Source organism: Berghia stephanieae, chromosome 1 (assembly GCF_034508935.2).
Source record: "Berghia stephanieae isolate SIO BIC M18660-M18661 chromosome 1, UCSD_Bste_1.3, whole genome shotgun sequence".
NCBI lineage: Eukaryota > Metazoa > Mollusca > Gastropoda > Nudibranchia > Aeolidiidae > Berghia > Berghia stephanieae.
The window spans coordinates 120,794,137-120,816,636 of NC_088360.1; the positions used below are offsets into that span (position 1 = coordinate 120,794,137).

The window sequence follows — 22,500 nt, forward strand, 5'->3', positions numbered from 1 at the left end:
AACGTGCAAATTTGTAATTAAGACCATCCCTAAAAACGTCCCTGTAAAATTTATTAACTTTCATTCTAGATGTTCCATGTTGCAATTTGTATTTTGGGACAGAGAAAATATAGACGAACACACATACACATGCACGCACACAATCCCCCCCCCCCCCACACACACACACACGCAGACTCACACACACAAATACAAACAACAGACATACATATATGTATATGCATACTCTATACAATATTATAATATAGACAGGTAGAAATATAACTACATAAATAGATGGAACATAATATGCAACAGATAGATAGATAAATAGATAGATAGATAGATAGATAGATAGATAGATAGATAGATCGATCGATCGATAGAACGATAGATAGAAAGATGGATAGACAGATAGATAAATAGATAGATAGATAGATATATAAATTTACAGACAGATAGATAGGCAGACAGATAGATAGATAGACAGACAAACACACACACATATATATGTATATATATATATAATATATATAAATATATATATTTATATATATATCTATATATATATATATAAATATATATAGGCAGACAGATAGCTAGCTCGCTAGATAGATAGCTAGCTAGCTAGATAGATAGATAGATAGATAGATAGATAGATAGATAGATAGATAGATAGATAGATGAGTTACGAAGGAGGGGTGGACGAGAATTGCCGGGCAACAAAGACACTTATTGTTAAGGTAACTCTCCTACTCCCCATTCAGCATCTCTAACAATGCTTATCGTCACCTCGGTATCAAAGGGTCTACTAAGTCCAAAGGGGTTATTGAATCGAATCTTAAAATGGGTTGTGACGTGATCCGATTGCGTGACGTCACCAGATTAATTTACGTGTGTATGGAAGAATACAGACAAGATTCCATCACACCTCCATAGTAGACTTCTTCTCAATCCCCTCAATTCCGCCCCCCCCCTACCACCCAACCCCTTCCCCCTTTCTCACCTCCCCTGCTATCCGCTCCTTGTCTCTCCTCCTCCTCCTCCTCCTCCTCCTCCTTTTGTTTCTCCTTGCTCTCCACTCATACTCACCATCCATCATGGTTAGGAAAATCGCGTGCTCGTTGACGGTTATCCGCCGCTCCAGTTCCTCCCAGTCTTTGGTGCATTAACTCTTTAACGACGGGGTTAAAGTATCCACTAAACTGGGGCCATAGTATTTGACCCAGCAGCTCCATTTGGTAATAATAATAATATGTTGGAAACGACACGGATGTCAAAATGTGCGGCTATATGGTCTAGTGGTATGACACTTGCTTTCGGATCGGAAGGTCCTGGGTTCGAGCCTCACGCTCGGCGCATAGATGAGTCCTTGGAAAAGGCTCTTTACTCACATTCTCTCACCGTACTCAGGTGTAAAATGAGTACCTGGCCGTTAACAGTTAACAGCGGTGTCTATGTACGAAAAATTGTAATATCGCCTAACAGGCGGCATGTCCCGTCCTACATGTTAAATGTTGCTGTTGACCAGGGACCCCTTGTAAAGCGCTTTGAGCAATTTTAGTGGCTATTGCTCTATATAAAAGCTCTTTTTAAAAAAAAATGTGCTGACGTTGAAATGATAAGAAGCACAAACTTTCAGGTTTTTAAAAGTTATGAATATTATATTTCAAATTTTCATTGTTTTGTTTATTCACCTTAACGACGTCATTATCACTCTTGAAGATAAGTAAAGTAGTTGGATCTCTTTGATCTGACGGAAAGCTAATTCTGGAGTGTAGCGTCTTGTCCAAACGGTAATACGAAATCATTACTACCCGTTGAACACAACAGAAACCGGGATTGGCGCCATATACTACGCAAGCTTTACAGTACAGCAGCTCTAGATCTGTACGTTTTGTTTGAAGATATGCATCAACGATTATATTACTTGAATGAATTGAAGTATTTGAATTATATTATGTATTCAGGCATACCTTGAATTTAAGATTATATAAATAACAGAGAAATTCAAAAGATACACGTACTCATAATATCATGTTTCAAAACACGGGGGCAGAATAGAATGTACTCGACATTCAAGAGCGACGTCGAGTGGGAATCGATACCCCAACAGATTAAAATTTTCAAGGATTTGAAGTGGGGGCATATTGTGCCAAAGTAAACGAAAGATGGAGCTAAAGTGACAGAAACTATTGGCTCATTCCATTTCATTAACTAGACGCATATTTGCCCCACATTCGATGGTGAAATAGATTCAAGATCGATACGATTTTTATTTGCATGCACTTGCACGACTAAATCGAAACTCTTTTATATTATGATGTATTAGGGTGATATTCATCATTGTTTGTTTGTCAAAGGTATTGGTTTGACGTCTTTGGCGTATTTATAAATAATAATAATAATAATAATAATAATATAATAATAATAATAATAATAATAATAATAATAATAATAATAAAATAATAATAATAATAATAATAATAATAATAATAATAATAATAATAATAATAATAATAATAATAATAACAGCGCCGCAAACTGAGATAGGGCGAGGTGACTTGCTCAAGGCCACACGACGAGGCGGGTGGTCAAACTCGGTACCTTCTGGGTACGAGGCAAAGACCGTACCGCTGAGCCACACTTCCCCCTCACACTGCCCTAGCATATAGATACTCCAGTTTTTTTCTTCTTCTTCTTCTTCTTCTTGTTTCAATGCACAATGTAATATTATTCTCATGATTTGTTATTGCCTAAGAGAATGAACTATTGCTGGAACTGGGTGAAAGTGTGTAGGACGTTTAGGACGGTGACGTCTCAGAGACAGATAATATATTATAAAATGTCCCCAGGGTGTTTCTATGGGAAGGGAAGTCAAAAGGATGGCAGATAATAATCGAAACTAGTTTCAGCTTAAAGGGGTTTGAATGCGACACGTCACACCCACGTCACGTCCTGTGTTCGCAATCACTTGTGACCCATCGTCTCACAGCGGTATTATAATGCTTCGAGGCGTGGGGTCATACATTTTTAAACTAACCGCAAAACATCAATAGCTGGTTGTTTACATAAATTTATTTAATAAATGAAAGGATATTAATCTGCTGTTTTTTTATATATATCTTTTTTTTTCTCCAGACCATTAGGTGCGTATTTATTGAAAATATAAAGGGGCTTCCTAGTGATTTATATTCCTCCAAGCACAAATAACACCAAGGCTAAAGAAATATTATAATGATGCGATAGACATTAGTCCCCTTATTCATATTATGTCAGGATACTAACGAAAGAGTGAAAATGGAGAGGCTTCGTATGGAAAACAATACAGTATTGTAACCATACGAAGCCTCTTCCATTTTCACTCTTTCGTTAGTATGTTCACGATCACAGGCTTCAGGCAGCCCCTACCGTTTTCTATGATGTCGGGATGAAACTTGAGGTTTGTAATACCGTAGTGGTATGACACTCGCTTTCGGATCGGAAGGTCATGGGTTCGAGCCTCGCTCGGCGCATAGTTGAGTCCTTGGAGAAGGCTCTTTACTCACATTCTCTCGCCGTACTCAGGTGTAAAATTAGTACCTGGCCGTTAAGAGCGTTTTCTCTGTCGTAAAAAAATTGTAATATCGCCTAAAAGGCGTCATGTCCCGTCATACATGTTAAATGTTGTATTGGCCAGGGACCCTTGTAAAGAGTTTGAGCACGTTTAATTCATCCATTAATCCATCTATCCATATTATATTCATATACGTATCTATCCATCCATCCATCCATCCACCCACCCATCCACGCACCATCCATTCATTCATTCATTCATTCATCTGTCCATATATCCATCCACACATCCACATAATATCCAAACCCATCCACCAAACCAATCCATCTCTAGTCAATCCTCCTTTCGTTCTCGTACTATTCCTACTCCTTGCTCTCCTGCTCTGCCTTCTGAACGAAAATCAATCAGGGTTTCTCCATTTTTGGCACAGTATCAAGTCTATCACGGTCTTATTTTGTTTTATATAGCCCCATTTCCAGCCAGATCCAAAACTGTCCGTCACGTATTTTTGTTGTTATTCACAAACAATAATAATAATATATAATATAATGCAACGAACATGACCGGCCTCGACGAACTCTGTCGTGGATTTACAAAACACATTTTTAGATATTAGCCATACAATTTTACTTCATATTAAGCAGGTAACTACCGACCTCTGGAAAGACACGCATTAAAAAAATTGGTCAAAAAACTCGTGCAACAAATATCGATCGATTTAAATGACCCTCACTTTGGCAAAAAAAAAACAAACAAACAAAACAAAAACAAAACAAACAAAACAATTCTCAAACCTGGAAGTTCACGAAGTCCCAGATTTGAGGGTTTTCTGACAAAATGAGGGTCATTTACATCGGTCGACATTTATATGAAGAACGAGTTTTCTGGGCAGACGAAGTCCCAGGTTTTCTGCCAAAATGAAGGTTATTTACATCGATTGATATTTGTTTGAAGAACGAGTTTTCTGGGCAGACGAAGTCCCAGGTTTTCTGCCAAGATGAAGGTTATTTACATCGATTGATATTTGTTTGAAGAACGAGTTTTCTGGGCAGACGAAGTCCCAGGTTTTCTGCCAAAATGAAGGTTATTTACATCGATTGACATTTATTTGAAGAACGAGTTTTCTGGGCAGACGAAGTCCCAGGTTTGAGAGTTTTTTTTGTTGTTGCCAAGATGAGGGTCATTAAAATCGATCGATATTCGAAGAACAGGTTTCTGGCCAAATTGTTTAATGCATGTAATTCCAGATCACCAAAGTTAACTGCATTGATTCAAATTACAGCAAAAAAAAAAAAAAAAATTGAAACTGAGGCAAAATGAAGTCTCAATTTTAAGACGTTTTTGACAAGTTGGGGTTAATTTTAATAGGTAGATTTGAATAATATGAAGTGAAGTTAACGATTTATAGCCAAAACCAAAAAGGCGTTTTATCAGTAAGCGGTACATAATCTGTCTCCCGTAGTTACTACTACTACAGTCTGAACTCGTCTCATTTTGAGAGGAAATTCAGCTGTTGTGGTGAAATAGAGTTATAAATAAATAAGGTATTTGGGTAGGGTATCTTGAAAAGGAAATACTTGTGGTTATTGCTAATCTTTATCAGAAATAGTGTTTTGTAGATAATGAATTAGAATTAAAGTTAGACTGAAAATATTGTCTGCATTCATATAATTGTTATTACATAGTATTTTTTTAAAATACCGTTTTACCATTGGGTTTTCATTTTTTACAGTCAAATAAAGACTATTTAACACATATGAACAACCTAGTACCGAGGATGATGATAATGATGGATGATGTTGATGATGATGGTGATGATGATGATGATTATGATGATGATGATATTCATAATAATCTTTATCATCATCATCATCATCATCATCATCATCATCATCATCATCATCATCATCATCATCATCATTATCATCATCATCATCATCATCATCATCTTCCTCCTCCTTAAAACATCTTCTTTGTTTTCCTTATCATCTTCTTCGTCACCACCACTACAAACTACAAAACCATCCTCAGCGGTCCCAACTATACTATAAATAATCGAAGTCATTACAGAAGCAAAGGTAGTGTGTTCTACCCTAAATCAAGTCCACACACACACACACACACACACACACACACACACATATATATATATATATATATATATATATATACATAGATACAAACACACACAGACACACATACACTCACTATCTATCTCAACCCATCTCTCTCTCTTTCTCCCTCTCTCTCTCTCTGTCTCTCTCTCTCTCTCTGTCTCTCTCTCTCTCTCTCTCTCTCTCTCTCTCTCTCTTTCATCTGCTATCTATCCATCTATCTATATATCTCTCTTTCTACCAACCTATCTATCTATCTATCTATCTATCTATCTATCTATCTATCTAATATATATATATAATATATTATATATATATATATATAATATATATATTATATATATATATATCTAATTTCGTCTCCCTTTGCGCATAACCGTCTCCCAATCAGTGTTCACTTGGCGTTACACATCTCATGATCTTAACGCCAAACCATATTATTCTTAAACCCGAAAAGTAAAGTACACCTCATTTCCCCGACGACGTGAAGCGATCTGCAAGCAATGTTTTCCTTCTTGTAATGAGAAAAACTTGGCACAAAATTCGTTTCAGAATATATTTTTAGAATCCGAACGATTTTTTCCCGTTCATCGAATAATACTCGTGATATGATGTGTGTGTCTTTTGGGGTGATTAGATCGTGAAGATAGGGAAATGGAGCAGTAAAAATTAGAAATAGAAAATAATAATATAGTCAAATCACTTGATATAACCAGTCGAACAAACCGAAAGACAAATTGTGACTCATCATCTTAAAACAGAATTATGTTGAGGAGGGGGGGGGGGGGATGGATACACAAAATTTGAAATAATAATATAGTGAGAATTAAAAGACTGTTATAATCAAATTCATAATTGAATGTAACTTAAAGACAGATGACAAAAAATGAAAAAAAAACGAACTATAAGTTCAATTTTCTCATGTTAACCATAGAATTAGTAATTGTTTTACAACCATTTTACACTGAAAACAAAAAAAAAAAAAAAAAACATTTCGAGACAAAATACAGAAAGGAAATATATTGTTGGCAATGAATTTGGTTGAAAAGCAAAATAAAGTCTGAAAAAGATTACACAAAATCCGATTAAAAACTAAAAGCTAAAAACAAAACAAAACAAAGAACCAAAATCAACCCCCCCCCCCCCCCACACACAAAAGAAATAAAACATTAACAAAACAGATATAAATACTTCCCCCCCCCCCATAAAACAACAAACGAAAAAGAAACCCAACAACAATAACGTCAACAACAAAACCTCAGATCACACCAACGTTCTGTTAGACAATCAATGATAAAACAAAATGACAACCGTCTATAAGAGAAAGATACAATAATATATATCGCCCCTCCCCCTCCCTCCCCCGCACCATCCCAATAACACAAAGATACTATTGATTGACTGGCGCCTGAAACTTTTTGTCGACAACATCCCAATCTGACAAGTCACACTATCGTCATCATCAGGTCGAGAAATAACGACCATCACTTTTTATTTTGAAGAACAAAGAGTTTTCATATGGAAATATCAATGATGATGGAGATGATCAGTTTTTTAAAAATGTATCTTTTAGACAGATTTTGAATGGAAATTACCAAACCCTTTGGTATTTTCTTGAGAGAATCCTGCTCATTAACCCTTCAATGGCGAGATTCAATTTTGCTCTGACAGGACAAAATCTACAGTTTTCATCGACAAAAGATTTGACGGTAACGCATCAATGAAGACAGTGTCACAATACCATTAACCATTTTTAGTTAAAAAAAATAATGGATTTGAAGTTAAAACCACCTAGATGGTAGGGAAAATAAAGATGTATCACATCTTAAGACTCAACTTTCAAGGGTTTACGTGTGATGTGAAAGAATGAAAATAGATATTGATGACATAGGATTCCAAACGGCTTCAGATTTGACAAACGAATTGTTAACAGCCTATGTACCGTAACTATACATCTTTTTATATTGGAAAACACACACACACGCACACACACATACACACACACAAACACACACACACACACACACCAAACAAACCGAAATAAATATAAAAAAACAATAAACAAAACAATATAAAACATAAAAACATATAGGTTTCTTGAAACGTTTCTTATAGCCATACGGCCCATGGATCCCGAGTTTATCCCGGTTCATTCTGCGTTAATCAGACAATAGCAAATGCCGATATATTAAGAGATGGCCCTACACAGATAATTTTCAATTAAGTTTAGACACTCAAAAAAACAAAAAAAAAAAAAAAAAAAAAAAAAAAAAAAAAAAAGAAAAAGGGGGGGGGGGGGGGGGGGGGTGAGATAAGGCCTATTCAAGTAAGTAAGTGTAAGCATGCAGTCATTAAAATATAATCTTGATGGAAATTTCATGGAGAGAATATCATAACATCTTATTACCTAACATGGGGCTTCCGTCTCCGACGGGGTATGACCATTTTCTTGAACTTTTTGTACACGGCGGCCATATTAGTTGGCGTCAGTTCATTGGACTGGACAGGAAGCAATTCAGGACCTGTGGGAACTCGCCCCATGTTACAGGAAATCGCCCATCAATGAGAACGCTGCTGGACGCATGCGCATGACTCGTTGTTGACTTGTTGGTATAATCCACAGAGCAATTTTGCAAATGGTGCGGAGTGCAGAGAAGGCAACAGTGATGGACGGGTTGCTGACGAAAGTGAAGCCGACGATAAAATTGTTGAGAATAATCCAATTTTTGAATAGATGACACTAACACACACTGAGCACAGGAATAACTAACACCACTTTGGCACTGCTGCTGACACGAACACAATCTAAGCGGTGAAACTCCGAATAAGAATGGATAATCTTTTAATGAAAATGGATCTTGTAGAACGTGGCGCATTATTCAACAACTCAGGATTCCACAACGATCTTTTCTAATTCTGAAACAAACACGGGCGGTATAAAGTACCCATAAAATTACAGCTGTAGTGTGTATTGTATTGCCGATTTATTATTATTATTATTATTATTATTATTATTATTATTATTATTATTATTATTATTATTATTATTATTATTTATTATTATTATTATTATATATTATTATTATTATTATATTATTATTATTATTATTGTTATTATTTTATTATTATATATCATTCATCATCATCATCATCATCATCATCATCATCATCATCATCATCATCATCATCATCATCATCATCATCATCATATATTATTATTATTATTATTATTATTATTATTATTATTATTATTATTATATTATTATTATTATTATTATTATTATTATTATTATTATTATTATTATTATTATTATTATTATTATCATTATCAGTCTTCTTCTTCTTCTTCTTCTTCTTCTTCTTCTTCTTCTTCTTCTTCTTCTTCTTCTTCTTCTTCTTCTTCTTCTTCTTCATCTTCTTCTTCATCTTCTTCTTCTTATTATTATAATTGCTTTTATTATTATTATTATTATTATTATTATTATTATTATTATTATTATTATTATTATTATTATTATTATTATTATTATTATTATTATTATTAATATTATCATTATTATTATTATTATTATTATTATTATTATTATTATTATTATTATTATTAATAATAATAATAATAATAATAATAATAATAATGATAATAATGATAATATAATTATATTATTAAAATTATTATAATATGATTTTGTTATGTATAACCAGTATTCTTGACCTGTATAACCCATTCCTCGTTGGCTATGCATATTCTTTGAGATCGCTTCATCTACCCGTATTGTAGCAATCTCCTTTTTACCAGTTTTCTTCTATCTCTGATTTAATTTTCTGATAAAGAGTATGTACTGAAATGAAACGTCCGCTTATGTTCTTGTTCTCAATCAAAACCGTTTACTTTTATCTTTATTTAAAGGGCATTTATTATTTTATTTACGGAATAATGTCTGACGGAAGATACGAGTAATATTGATGTCATTATACTAACTTTTAAATTTGTTCAATAGTTTGCTAAATATGGAATTTGATGAGTCTACAAAAAGGGGAAGCAATACGTTTCTATAATTTACAACCCAATTGTGTATGGGAACGTTGTACTAAGTTTTGTAATTCAGATAAATCGGCCTAATATTGATAATACCTGGTTCGGACCAACCTTCACCACACTTCCACTGGTAAAATCAAAACAAATATCTGGACGGAAACAGAAATACAAACAAAGGTTTTTTTTTCTTTATCTTGCGTTCTCTGTTGTATAGAATATTGTGGTAATTGGTCACCGGTCTCATTGCTAAGACCCCTCGACCCCGAAAAAAAAAAGGGGAAATAAAAGTAAAACAAAACAAAACAAAACAAAACACAGAAAAATCACAAAACAAATTAACAAACAACAAAAATCTGTAGTACAACGATGCAATCTATCGATGACCAGTACAATTATGGCATTATCGAATCTATTCTATCTATACAAGACGATTGCCAGCTCGAGACCCAAAAGATTTATGAAGATTGCTTCGACTATCCTCAATTGATTTCGGCCACACGAAGAAAGAATAATAATAAACAAATGTGTGTGTGTGTGTGTGTGTGTGTGTGTGTTGGGGAGAGGGGAGGGGGGTTGGTCTGCAGACCATTTTTCATCCCATTGCGTTATACTGTCGTACTCTGGAAAAAAAAAAACATAGTTGAAAATTTGGCCAGAGAACTCGTCCTCCAAATATCGATCGATTTAAATGACCCTAATCTTGGCAAAAACTCTCAAACCTGGGACTTTGCGAAGTTCCAGGTTCGAGAGTTTTTGCCAAGATGAGGGTCATTTAAATCGATCGGTATTTGAAGGACGTGTTTTCTGGCCAAATTGTCAAATATTGGTTTTTCCAGAGTTCGGCAGTCTATTGATTGCCACTTCCTAGCACAGAATAATATTATCATTATCATTACGTCTCTGTCTGGGTGGTAACTCAGTGAATACCTAGTCACTCTTTTTTACTTCCTTGACAACCAAGACGAACGGAGAACGTCTTCAAAATCTTGGTTCGGTCATTGAATTGTACCAGAATTAGTTTTTGAATGGTTTCACTTTGGCAATTTACATTCGTCAGCCAGTAAAGCAGCGTCGACACAATTTTATACAAAAAGAAGGGGAAAATACCTATAATAATATAGTATATACCGTATCCCTTTTAAAATATTTAATAATCTTTTAAAATAAACTCGAAATCATGATGCAATGCATTTGGTATGTAATAATTGCTCATGGAAACAAGTGGTCTCATTGGTTGAACTATTGAATACAACTCACGATTTGTTTTCTTTTGTGGCCAAAGACTGGCATTTTGACGTCATTTTTAGGCCATTGTCAGGCTATAAGTTAACCATGGCTACGGTGGCACCCAACACATCTCTGTCATCTAATTCGTCTTTTATTAGGTTATATAATAGTAGTAATGATAACATATTATGTGTAGATAATCCATCAAACAAACGCAACATAGCAGCAACAGTGATGTAAATTCTCTGGCAGATTGAGATAACGATGTACCAAAGAGGAAACTCGGATTCGAACCCAAACATTCAGCTTAATATGCAATGTCCTATCTATTTTCCATTCTTTGTCAGTTTTTATTCAGCACTTACCTAAATAATACATTGATTAAGAATAAAGGATGTTTGGTAAAACAACATAACATTTCGGAATATAACAACATTTGAAAATGAAACAACCATTAGCCTAATGGAATTCTATAGACCATGTTAAAAATAAGTAGAGTAGGTAAATAAAAGGTACTATTAAAAGGTCGCCGTCGGGTCAATTGTTACCTCTTTTAAAATCTATCTATCTTCCTTTACAATGTCAGACAATTTAACTGCTGAATCATAAACTTACAACTAGAATGATGAAATCCAATTTTTATTATCATGTGCTCAACGTGACTAACACAATTACAAAAAAAAGCTATTCGTTGACAACTTAATTTACAATTCCATTTAACAGCAAATATCCATAGTAATCTATATGATCTCACCAAGAACAAAAATGATCACATTGCATGAACCCACCCTACGAAACGAAACGAAATAAATGTCTTCACTGTTTTTCTCTTACTTGAAACGAAAAGTTTTCCCCTCGCATAGTGAGTTTATGGCGCGTGTATATTTTCATCTTCGCACGTAACAACTGCAGGGGCTGGTTAAAGATGTGGATATACTGAGTTGGCAACAACATTCAACATTCAGTTGTCATTGAAAAAAAATGATACAAATTTAACCTTAAAAAATTGCCTTACAATATGGATAAATACCTTACTAATATGCAAAAATGTGTAAAGCAAAATTAAGAATTCCTTCCTACACAAGCAAACACGATCCACATAAAAGATAGATGATCAAAATATGTAAAAGCAGAGCAATAACTTGTTATTTTGGGTTTAAAAGAACCAAAAATTTTTTTATTAAAAATCAATAAATTTGACAAAGTGTCATGGGTTTGAATCCATGAAATGCTGAATTTATTCCCTCAAAACAATAAAAATGTTACGAGTTTTGATCTTAAATCATACTGTCAGATAAGTTGAATCGATGTCTTTCATTATGCAATTTGACTCTAATAGCATCCATTGTATTAATCTGTGTATATCAAATACGATCTTGGAAAACTTTCTCTCTAGAATATTCCATGAATTATTATCATCGAATGTTTCTTTATATTCAAGACGATATTTTAACTTTCTCTCCCATCTCAGCCTGACTCGTTTAAAGAGAGAAAGTTCATAACAACCCTGTGATGTTATAACTTTTAAAATATGTTTTAAAGTGGCTATAGTTTTCAAATACAATTTCTTTGTTAAGTGCCAGAGAGTCATTGACAGAGAAAGAGATACGTGAATGTAGGCTAGACCATCCCTAACCCAGTGTTCTTATCAATAGATCGTAACGATTTGTACCGCTTGGATACATAATTCCTACTGTTCTCATCTTTAACATAAGCTCTTATTGGGTTGGTCGAGGCGAAGAGGAAAGTATGCAAAAAAAAATTGTTTTAGAGATTATTGAAAAACTTAGGCTTGAAAAATAAAAAGTTATTCCACATACTGAAAAACAAAATCACCTTCTTAGATTATTCTCCAGAACACAAAAATTACTTCATGGGTATTTCACAATGTTGGAAAAAGAAAATTGCAGTCTAGAAGAATTTTTATGTTATTAATATATAGGAATTGTAACAGGGTTATTCCCAAAACACAACAGTGTAGTGGTGGTATCATTGTTAAAAGCAACATTAGATTCTCCTGTCTAAGACCTTGCCAGTTTTCGTCATGTCTATCTCATTAAAAACGCATTGACTACAGAAATTCTTAGATCGATTTGCATCATCGCAGTTTTTGAAGTAAAAGAAAAATAATCAGTGTTAATGGTAATAAAAAAACAAACCCAAAAACAAAACAAAAAAAACCCAAATATCTTTCAACGAAAAATAAGATATGTTAACATAGTATATATATTATGTCTTTGGCAAAATACAACGGTAGTAATGATAGTTGCATTACCGATAATGAATACTGTTGCAAAATGACAAGATGCATGTTTTTCATTTTGGCCAGAAATCTTTTATTTCAAATTTCAATCGATTCTCATGATCTCCAGCTTATCGAGATATTTCAAACCCGAGACTTTAAAAAGCATCAGCTTTGAGACTCTTTTAAAAAGGTAAGAATAATCTAACTCGATTGATAGATAGTTGTGATGAATTATTTTGGGGCCAAATTAAAATAATAAAAGATGTGTTTTGTCAGTTTAGGTCAGAACAATGACGGAGTCAAGAAAAATATGAGAGAAATGCTTGAAAGTAGTAATAGCTTTTGCATACTGTTCAATCGTTTTAACATTCTTTCGATGTGAAATCACCTCATTCAGCTTACTTTAGAGCGTGCTTTATGTTATTCTAGCTTCTTTTAGCTTGGCACAGTCATTGGTGCTTAACCAGTTAACTGCCGCATCGTTGTAAAAACTCGTATTTAAAAATTTGTCCGGATAACTCGTCCTTCAAATATCGATCGATTTAAATTACCCTCATCTTGGCGCAAAACCGTTCAAACATCGGACCTCGAGAAGTCCCAGGTTTGAGAGTATTTGCCAGGATGAGGGTCATCTAAATCGATCTATATATAATATTCGAAGAACGAGTTTTCCGGCCAAAATTTTAAACACGAATTTTTACAGGGTGAGGCATTTAACTAGTTAAAAGTAAAACAAGACGTCGTCTCGCTTTTAATTTAAAAAAAAAATACATACAGGAACATGATAGCAGTTCACAGCATGAAGTAGCTACAACAAATTATGTTCATACTTTTACAAATTATGAATGCAGGATAATGAGAGGCCCTCAAATTATGCAATTCGTGTAAAATTCGTGTGACGTTAGGGCAACGGGGTTGGCTGATAGTTTTAAGTCAAGAGCTGAACGACCAACAGCAAGAGAGAGGCAATCACCGTCAAAAAGAAATTACACCGTAAAAGCACACGGGGATACAATATAATATTATTAGATTCTGAGCCTCGTCTAATTACACGTCTGAATAATTAAACGATGGAGGGTTTTCATACATTATCGCAACTTCCTGCAATTTCGAGTGTAGAGAAATGATGAGCCGATAGGGAGGGTGGTTTTGAGAGTAAACGATATAAATGGAAAACAAATAAAAGATATAAATACATACTCTCACACACACACACACACACACACACACACACACACACACATATATATATATATATATATATATATATATATTGTGAAATAGATAGATAGCTGGTTTGTTTGATAGATAGAGTTTGTACGAGAGAGAGAGAGAGAGAGAGAGAGAGAGAGAGAGAGAGAGAGAGAGAGAGAGAGAGAAGGAAGAAGAAGAGAGAGAGAGGAGGGAGGAGAGAGAGAGAGAGAGAGAGAGAGAGAGAGAGAGAAAGAAAGAGAAAGAAAGAAAGAAAGAGAGAGAGAGAGAGAGAGAGAGAGAGAGAGAGAGAGAGAGAGAGAGAGAGAGATTGGGCGGATAAAATGACTTTTCAGCATTTGCGACGTATCGTCTCAACTCAATGCTTTGTTTGAGGGAGCCCGTCACTGAATATTTACTTGTAAGTTCGAATTACAATGTTAAAGTTAAAAGCGTCAAAAGAGTATCTAGAGGATGGATATTTTTTTTTACATTGAAAATAAAAAGAAAAAAGAAAACAAAACAATCTTTAGTTCATCTGTTTTATCACGAAATTAAAAAAAAAAATCATACCAGATCGACCTGGTAGGACATAGTAAATTTGCAACGTTGAACAGGTCAAGCAAGAATTGTTGCGACAAGAAAATCCATAATACACGACTGAAAGCATTTCACATTTGGATATTGACTATTGGTATCTGTCACAAAGCATATCGCATTTTGATATCAAATCATATTATCGTATTTTGATCTATTATCGATACCCTGGCGCATGCAAATATCATTTTGGTATCAACTTTTGGTCCTATGTGACAGAAAAAATATTGGAATATAATATCATTTACCTTTTCCCTGGCACAAAGTATTTCGTATTTTGATAACATTACCAATACCCCAACACAAGGTATATCACACACAACTATCAACACAACGTGGCCGCGGTTTGGTGAAACAAAAGTAAATAAGTGTGTTAACTCACTCAATCATAGATATTTTTTGCTATTTTTCAAAATTGGAAAAATAGGATTAAAAATGAGCATGCACTTAGATAGTTTTATTCAACTACCATTAACATTTAAAAACTAAAAATCATTAGCTTTGATACTATGCCTATAATTTGTCTCATATAAATGTAATAAATATGCATGGAGTAAAAGTAACCTGGGTAACTACGGATATAGTCGGTGTTAGTGTTGAGTGAGTTAAGGATTGCTATCGTTAAATTAGATTCCTTTTCATTTCTCATATATCATTATATTAACATTTTCTGCTATTGGTATCGCAATATTATGGTATGAGTTGCAAGGCGGCGATAGATATTTTGACATTTTGAAGACATACGTTTTCCTAGTTGTAATCCGTAGATCAGAAAGTGCGGGTGCTATTTTTAAACATTTGTCTTTCTGCCAATTGTTATTTTTAGACCCCGGTCAATAACCCTTTTGAGGTATTACTTTGAGTTAGTTTCATTTCCTATTTCCCGCCATCAATAAAATCAATCCAAACGGATGCCTCGTCATTAACTACTCTTGCCCAGACACCCCTGCTGTCTCTGTTTTATTTCCCAAAGGCGCGGACGATGTTCATATTTTTGGGTAACTGAACACGAAATCGATATGGAGCTCTATTATAATAAATAGAAACGTGTATTTTGAAGTGAGCTCGTGTGTGCGCTAGCGAAAGTGGGGATGAGGAGAGAGAGAGAGAGAGAGAGAGAGAGAGAGAGAGAGAGAGAGAGAGAGAGAGAGGAAACAGAGAGAGTGTGTGAGTGTATGTGTGTGTACGTATGTATGTATGTATGTGTGTGTGTGCGTGTGTGTGTGTGTGTGTGTGTGTGTGAGAGAGAGAGAGAGAGAGAGAGAGAGAGAGAGAGAGAGGATCTTTGAAAATGGGATAAATAACCACTCACGATAGAGAAATGGTTCATTCATGTTTTTACAGTAATGCTGCTTTCTATCAATTTTGAATCTGTCATTGATATGAATTCTAAAACATTCCCATGGTTACCAATGGAGTAAGATATGGACGAGGCGTTTACTTAAAATATATATTATAGAATAAGTGAGAAGATGCACAAATTATAATCCCTTCAGATAGTAATATAAAAGTACCGAAGTGAAGTCCACGTGATGGCATTATTTTTGTCACAGTCGATTCATTTGTTTATCCAAAATACCAAAGTTTGAAAAGTTGAAACAATGCGAAGAACTGGACAGATTCAAAATATAATATAGTGCAAAGAAAATTTTATGTACTTCACTGAGATTGACCTCATGGCCCAAGTCTTTGGGACCGGGGGAGGGGGCTGGGAGGTGAAAAAGTCACATGACCGTATACAATAATAGAACAATCAGTAAGCTGTTATATACCGAGAAACAACTCCCAAAACCTTTTAAGTATTCAGCTTACATTTTATGAGCCCTACAACTTTATTGAGAAAGTATAATATAATTGCTAAAAGTTATACAGATGTATCTACACTAGGCAGAACACTAGAGCATTTAAATTTCATGAGTCACGCATCATTAATTCTGTTGATGATTATAACGCAAATTTAATATCTCCATGTAAGATGAATTAAGTAAAAGTGTGTTTTTTTTTACGGATCGTTGACATTGGTCACAAAGAATTAGAAAAAAAACATGGCAAAAAATACCTGCGCTGCATTCAAGTGGAATAATTGACAAAGCATTAATAAGAATCATGTTGATTTCGATTTGATTTCAGATACAAAGGGAAGGCTCATGAAGAAATAAATATTAACCAGTTAACTGCCGTAGTATGAAAAAAAAAATATATATATATAAATTTGGCCAGAAAACTCGTCTTTCAAATATCAATCGATTTAAATGACTCTCATCTTGGCAAAAACTCTCAATTCTGGCACATCGCGATGTTACAGGTTTGAGAGGTTTTTTTTCCAAGATAGAGTCATTTAAAAACATTGATATTTAAAGGACGCGCTTTCTGGCCAATTTTTTTTAATACGTGTTTTTCCAGAGTACGGCAGTTAACTGGTTAATTGTAATTTTCTTCATCGAATGAGTGATTTCCCTTTGTATCTGAAATCAAATCGGAATCAAAATTAAGGAAACTCTATTTTCTCATTGAGGGCTTTAACCTCAAATATATTATTTCCAAATTATAGTTGAGGAAATACTTAACAATTTCAGCTTCTTGTATAATGCGTATGGAATCTTCATAAAAGAAGAGTTTAGGTTCTATGTTCACTAATTAGTAGGGCTGATAACAGAAAACAATTTTGGGCTTGATTTCTCATTGTTGTAATAGGCGATTTTGCGTTGATTTGAGAGCATATCCTTTACAAAAGTGAGCCCATACCAATTTAGGTTGTCAGACCTGCAATTAATTACACGTCGATCCATGGGTATAGAATTAGTCTAATTCTAATACTTCCACTGGTTGAGATAGTCATGTATCTAAAAGTTGGTCATTGTTAGAGCCATACACTCCATTTTTTCATTTGATTAGGCCTCAACTGGGGCGTAAGCAGCCGCCTAGATAGGGTCAATCTCAAAGGATTCAGGGATCTTGGCTATCACTATCACAGTATTTGTTGGGATTCAGTCATATCTGGTTTTTACAATCATTTGATAACCGGATTGCAGGGGGATTTTATGGCTTTGACTTTTTTTTTGGTGTGAAGTGAGAAACCATACAATTGTGTTTGATATCTCAGTTCATTCGACACGCCGTGCATTCATTGATTGCATCATCAACACGTCAGAAAATAATAATAATATTGTAAATAGAGAAAGAATTGTGACACAATCCCAGGGCTCATAGCCCCTCTCCTCTCCCTACACCTGCCCCCCCCCCCCCCACTCCCCTCCCACGCTCTGAAAGATGGTGGAAGGGAACCTAGTATGGCACATGTTTGAATTCCATCAACCGACTCTATTTTGGAAAAAGAAAACAACTGGCACCGTCCTTTAGCGCTTAAGCCTAATCGGCCTTACTCTGACAAGAGATGTTTGAAAAAATATTTTGGCCAGAAAAACATGATTGGAATAATCGGTCGATCGAAATTACTAACACGTTGTCAATCAAAGTTCTTCTTTGGTGTCGCGATTTGATAATTTTTGACAAGCTGGAGGTAACAATAATGATAATAATAATAATAATAATAATAATAATAATAATAATAATAATAATAATAATAACAATAATAATAATAATAATAATAATAATAATAATAATAACAACAACAACAACAACAACACAACAACAACAACAATAATAATAATAATAATAATAATAATAATAATAATAATAATAATAATAATAATAATAATAATAATCACCATCATCATCATCATCATCATCATCTTCAAAAACTACTGATATAGCGAAAAGAATCAGTGGATCTATCACCATTATATTATATAAAATGAAGTAGCACTGAAGTTCTTTAGATTAACATAAATACAGAAGCAATCATCATATCTTCGTTCCTTCTCATAATTTAATCATGAACTTGTTAGGTTTCCGGAAAAAAAAACAAACCCAATAGAATCACATTCTAAATAAACCGGATCAAAAATAGAATATCATAAACTAGAATAATTTATCGCTGGCCGAGATCGTGTAAACACATCTAAACGCGTAACGTTACTCACAAATTGAATAAACAAAAAATCAAAGATAAACTCCCATAATCTAAAATAGGAGATAAACTCCCATTAATTATTTCATTCAAGCCATTCATAACACACGATAAGAGATTTCATCTTATTAACCAGTAAACTGCCATTCTCTGGAAGGACAAGTATTTTAAAAATTTGGCCAGAAAACTCGTCCTTCAAATATCGATTAATATAAATGAACCTCATCTTGGCAAAAACTCTCATGTCTGGGACCTCACGAGGTTTGAGTGAAGTCCTAGGTTCGAGATTTTTTTTGCCAAGATGAGAGTCATTTATATCGATTGATATTTGAAGGACGATTTTTCTGGCCAAATTTTTAAATACGTGTCTTTCCAGCAGAGAGCGGCAGTAAACGTGTTAACAATGCCACGATTAATCATTTGATTTGATACACGGGATATCATTGAAACAAAACAAAAAAAGTAAAAAAAGAAGAAGATATGAGGTGAATCTATTTTCGTCGTCATTAAAATAAGAATAATTCGTCTGAAATAACGACATCTATTATGCAATAATTAATATTATCATATGGTAATCATATAGAGCCGGTATCTTGAACAACGGGCCTACATTATGAGTGACTTGCTTTGCTTGCATATTTTTTCAGGGGGATAAAATAGATTTTAGTCTTATTATAGATCATTCGCTTCACTTATAAGTTAAAAAACAAACAAAACAAACAAACAAAAAAAAACAACAAAAAAAAAAAAAAAACAAAACAAAAAAACCCCAAAAAACAACGATTCGTTGTCTCAATTTAAACTACTTTACTTTTATAACGTTAAATAGGCAACCCTCTATCGAATAAAACAACTTTTTAAAATAATTTTTTTAAAAAAAAGCTCCGAACGTTAAATAACAATTAAAAAACTCAGAATAGCACATCCTTTTTATAACATTACATAGAACACATCCAAGAAACTGATGATGTTATGACGTTTATGAGAATACTAGAATACCACATGCCAAATTATAGAAACGCAGGATCCTCCAAGCATAAAGTGGTACAATATTATAACAAATCCAGGTAAGAGGCATATATCTAGATTACATCTCTATGAGGGATGTGCAGTCTGTATGTATGTAGCATTGCCAGAAAAACTGGGCCGATCGCTGAATAATAGAAGCACCGCGTGGAATAGCAAGCAAGGTGCGACCTGACGGCTACAAAATTAAGTGTCCAGGTATGGGCCGGTAAGATCAACACACGGTTGAGTACCCCGTGTTTTTGTAATACCCGGATCAACAATCGCCACAGACTAACGGGCCCTCATTATAAAGGGATTTTTTACAACCTGAATCATTCATGTTTATAACAAAATTGAAGTATATAAATATCATAATGTGGCTATGTCGTCTAGTTGAATGACACCCGCCTCTGACCGGAAGGTCCAAGGTTCCAATCCCGCTTTGATCGGCGAAAAGTTGAATCCTTCGTAAAGGCTCTTTACTCATATTCTCTCATTGTCCTCAAGTGTAAATTTAGCTCAGCGTTGTCTCTGTCAGAAAAAAAAATAGGAACATCACCTAACGGGCATCATGACTCGTCATGCACGTTTTGGTTTGCTGTTGGCTAGGAACCATTGTAAAGCGCATTGAAAACGGATGGTAGATATTGTGCTATATGAATCTTTAGTTGTTTTTTTTTGTTTGCTTGCTAAAATTAGTTACCCCACAGACCCATGTTCTTTAAAAGAATGGTGAATGAGTATTGAATCACCATGCTATCTATTTGGACCAAAATGAGTATTTTACAAAATATTACAAGTATTCTGCTGGCCTATGAAAAACACACTTTAAAAGCTTTGGTCAGAACATTGATCCTCTCAATATCAATCGACTAAAACGACCCTCCCTCGTCTTGTGAAAAAACTCTCAAATCTGGGACATCGAGGAAGAAATATGCATTTGTGTAGGCACATAATCAAAAATCGTCTTTAACTAATAATATACTGAATTAATCAATTTAGTAGATGGATGGAGTAAGACACTAACAGGCAAGCAGACAAGATAGCCAGACAGACAGACAGACAGACAGACAGTCAGACAAACAGAATAATGGATAAACAGACGGATAAGGTAGATAATTGAATTCAAATAGGTAAAAATATGATAGATACATATTATTGGAAGTAATCTAAAAACTCAAGCATTCTATAAAAACAAAATAACTATAAAAAAGTAAGACAAAATAAACAAAACGAACGAAAATCAATTTGTAATCATAATTAATTACAGCAACGGCAAAACCTGATGTATAAAATTTACAAAATAAAACGCAATTAAAAATCAAATATAATATACTTTATTTTTTTTCTCAGTCCCAGTCCAACCTACGATCAAGAAAAACAATGTATTATTTTGTTATCATTTCATCATCATGCCATCACAATGGATGACGTCATTCTATTGACATGCATTATTTCAAACTGTATTTGGATTTTGACAGTATAAACACTCAATAATGAATTGGTTAATGACGTTTGAAATAATAATCAATAAAATACGCAATTTCTCCATTATTACGAAGAATTAATTGACTTGCACATAACTCAATAGAACCATTGATGGTTATCCTCCCTCTCTCCCAATCGCCATTCAAAACCATGTCCGATGTTTTAATTACACATTTTAATGACGTCATCAGAGTCAAGTTTTATTAATTATCATTTAGAATGCAACTCATGATGATGTTCCCGATAGTGTTTATGTTTAACTTTAAAGAGAATAATGAATTTACATTGTTCTTCATACTACGTCAATCCATTTTTCTCTGTGTTTTATAAACCAAGGAACATTTATTGTTTTGAACTAATTTCTTATTTTAAACATTGAATTTGGAAGAACATGCTAAGATCCCATTATCAATAACTTGCCGAGAGAAATAGAAAAATAAGAAAAAAAAAGGAACAATAAATTCCATCTAAATCAAAATGAATATGTCCACAACAGGAATTTGTCTTTTTATTGCTGAAATATTGGAGATAATCTTAAACATTAAATTGAATTGAATCTTGGAATAAAGAAACTCGGAATGATTATTTTTAATTGGACAAAAGAGTGAAATAAAAAAAAAAGACTACATTGGCTGTAATCAAACAGAACCAAGACAAAAATTTTGATTGACTATCGGACAAAGGACAGCAAAATTGTTCCGTTTCTGAACGAAGTAGGTTGTAAAATGTTCCAGACATGTATCCAATCTGCCTTAGTGAATTATCTAAATACCAAGATGAGTGTTGCCCCCGTGATTACTTCAGACACCATTTGTTAGCCAGTTAACTGCCGCGCTATGGAGAAAAAAATTGCATTAACAAATTTGGCCTGAAAACTCGTCCTTCAAATATCGATCGATTTGAATAACTCTCATCTTGGCAAAAACTCTCAAACCTGGGACTTCGAAAAGTCATAAGTTTGAGAGTTTTTGCCAAGATGCGGTTCATTTAAATCGATCGATAATTGAAGGACGAGTTTTCTGGCCAAAT

The 22,500-nt window shown here is 34.0% G+C and overlaps 1 protein-coding gene across 5 annotated transcripts in view; it reads right to left on the reverse strand.

Annotated features, from left to right (window-relative positions):
• Positions 1-22,500, reverse strand: part of LOC144962936 (3',5'-cyclic-AMP phosphodiesterase 4C-like) — a 658,366-nt gene that overhangs the window by 332,529 nt on the left and 303,337 nt on the right. Inside the window, exon 1 of one of the 5 annotated variants that reach the window (XM_078896351.1) lies at positions 8,057-8,297. The exons of the other annotated variants lie outside the window; for them this stretch is intronic. Within the exon in view, the coding sequence (XP_078752477.1) occupies positions 8,057-8,190 (134 nt within the window). The 5' untranslated portion in view covers positions 8,191-8,297. Of the gene's footprint in view, positions 1-8,056; positions 8,298-22,500 lie in introns of those variants that run through there. 5 annotated transcript variants of the gene reach the window in all.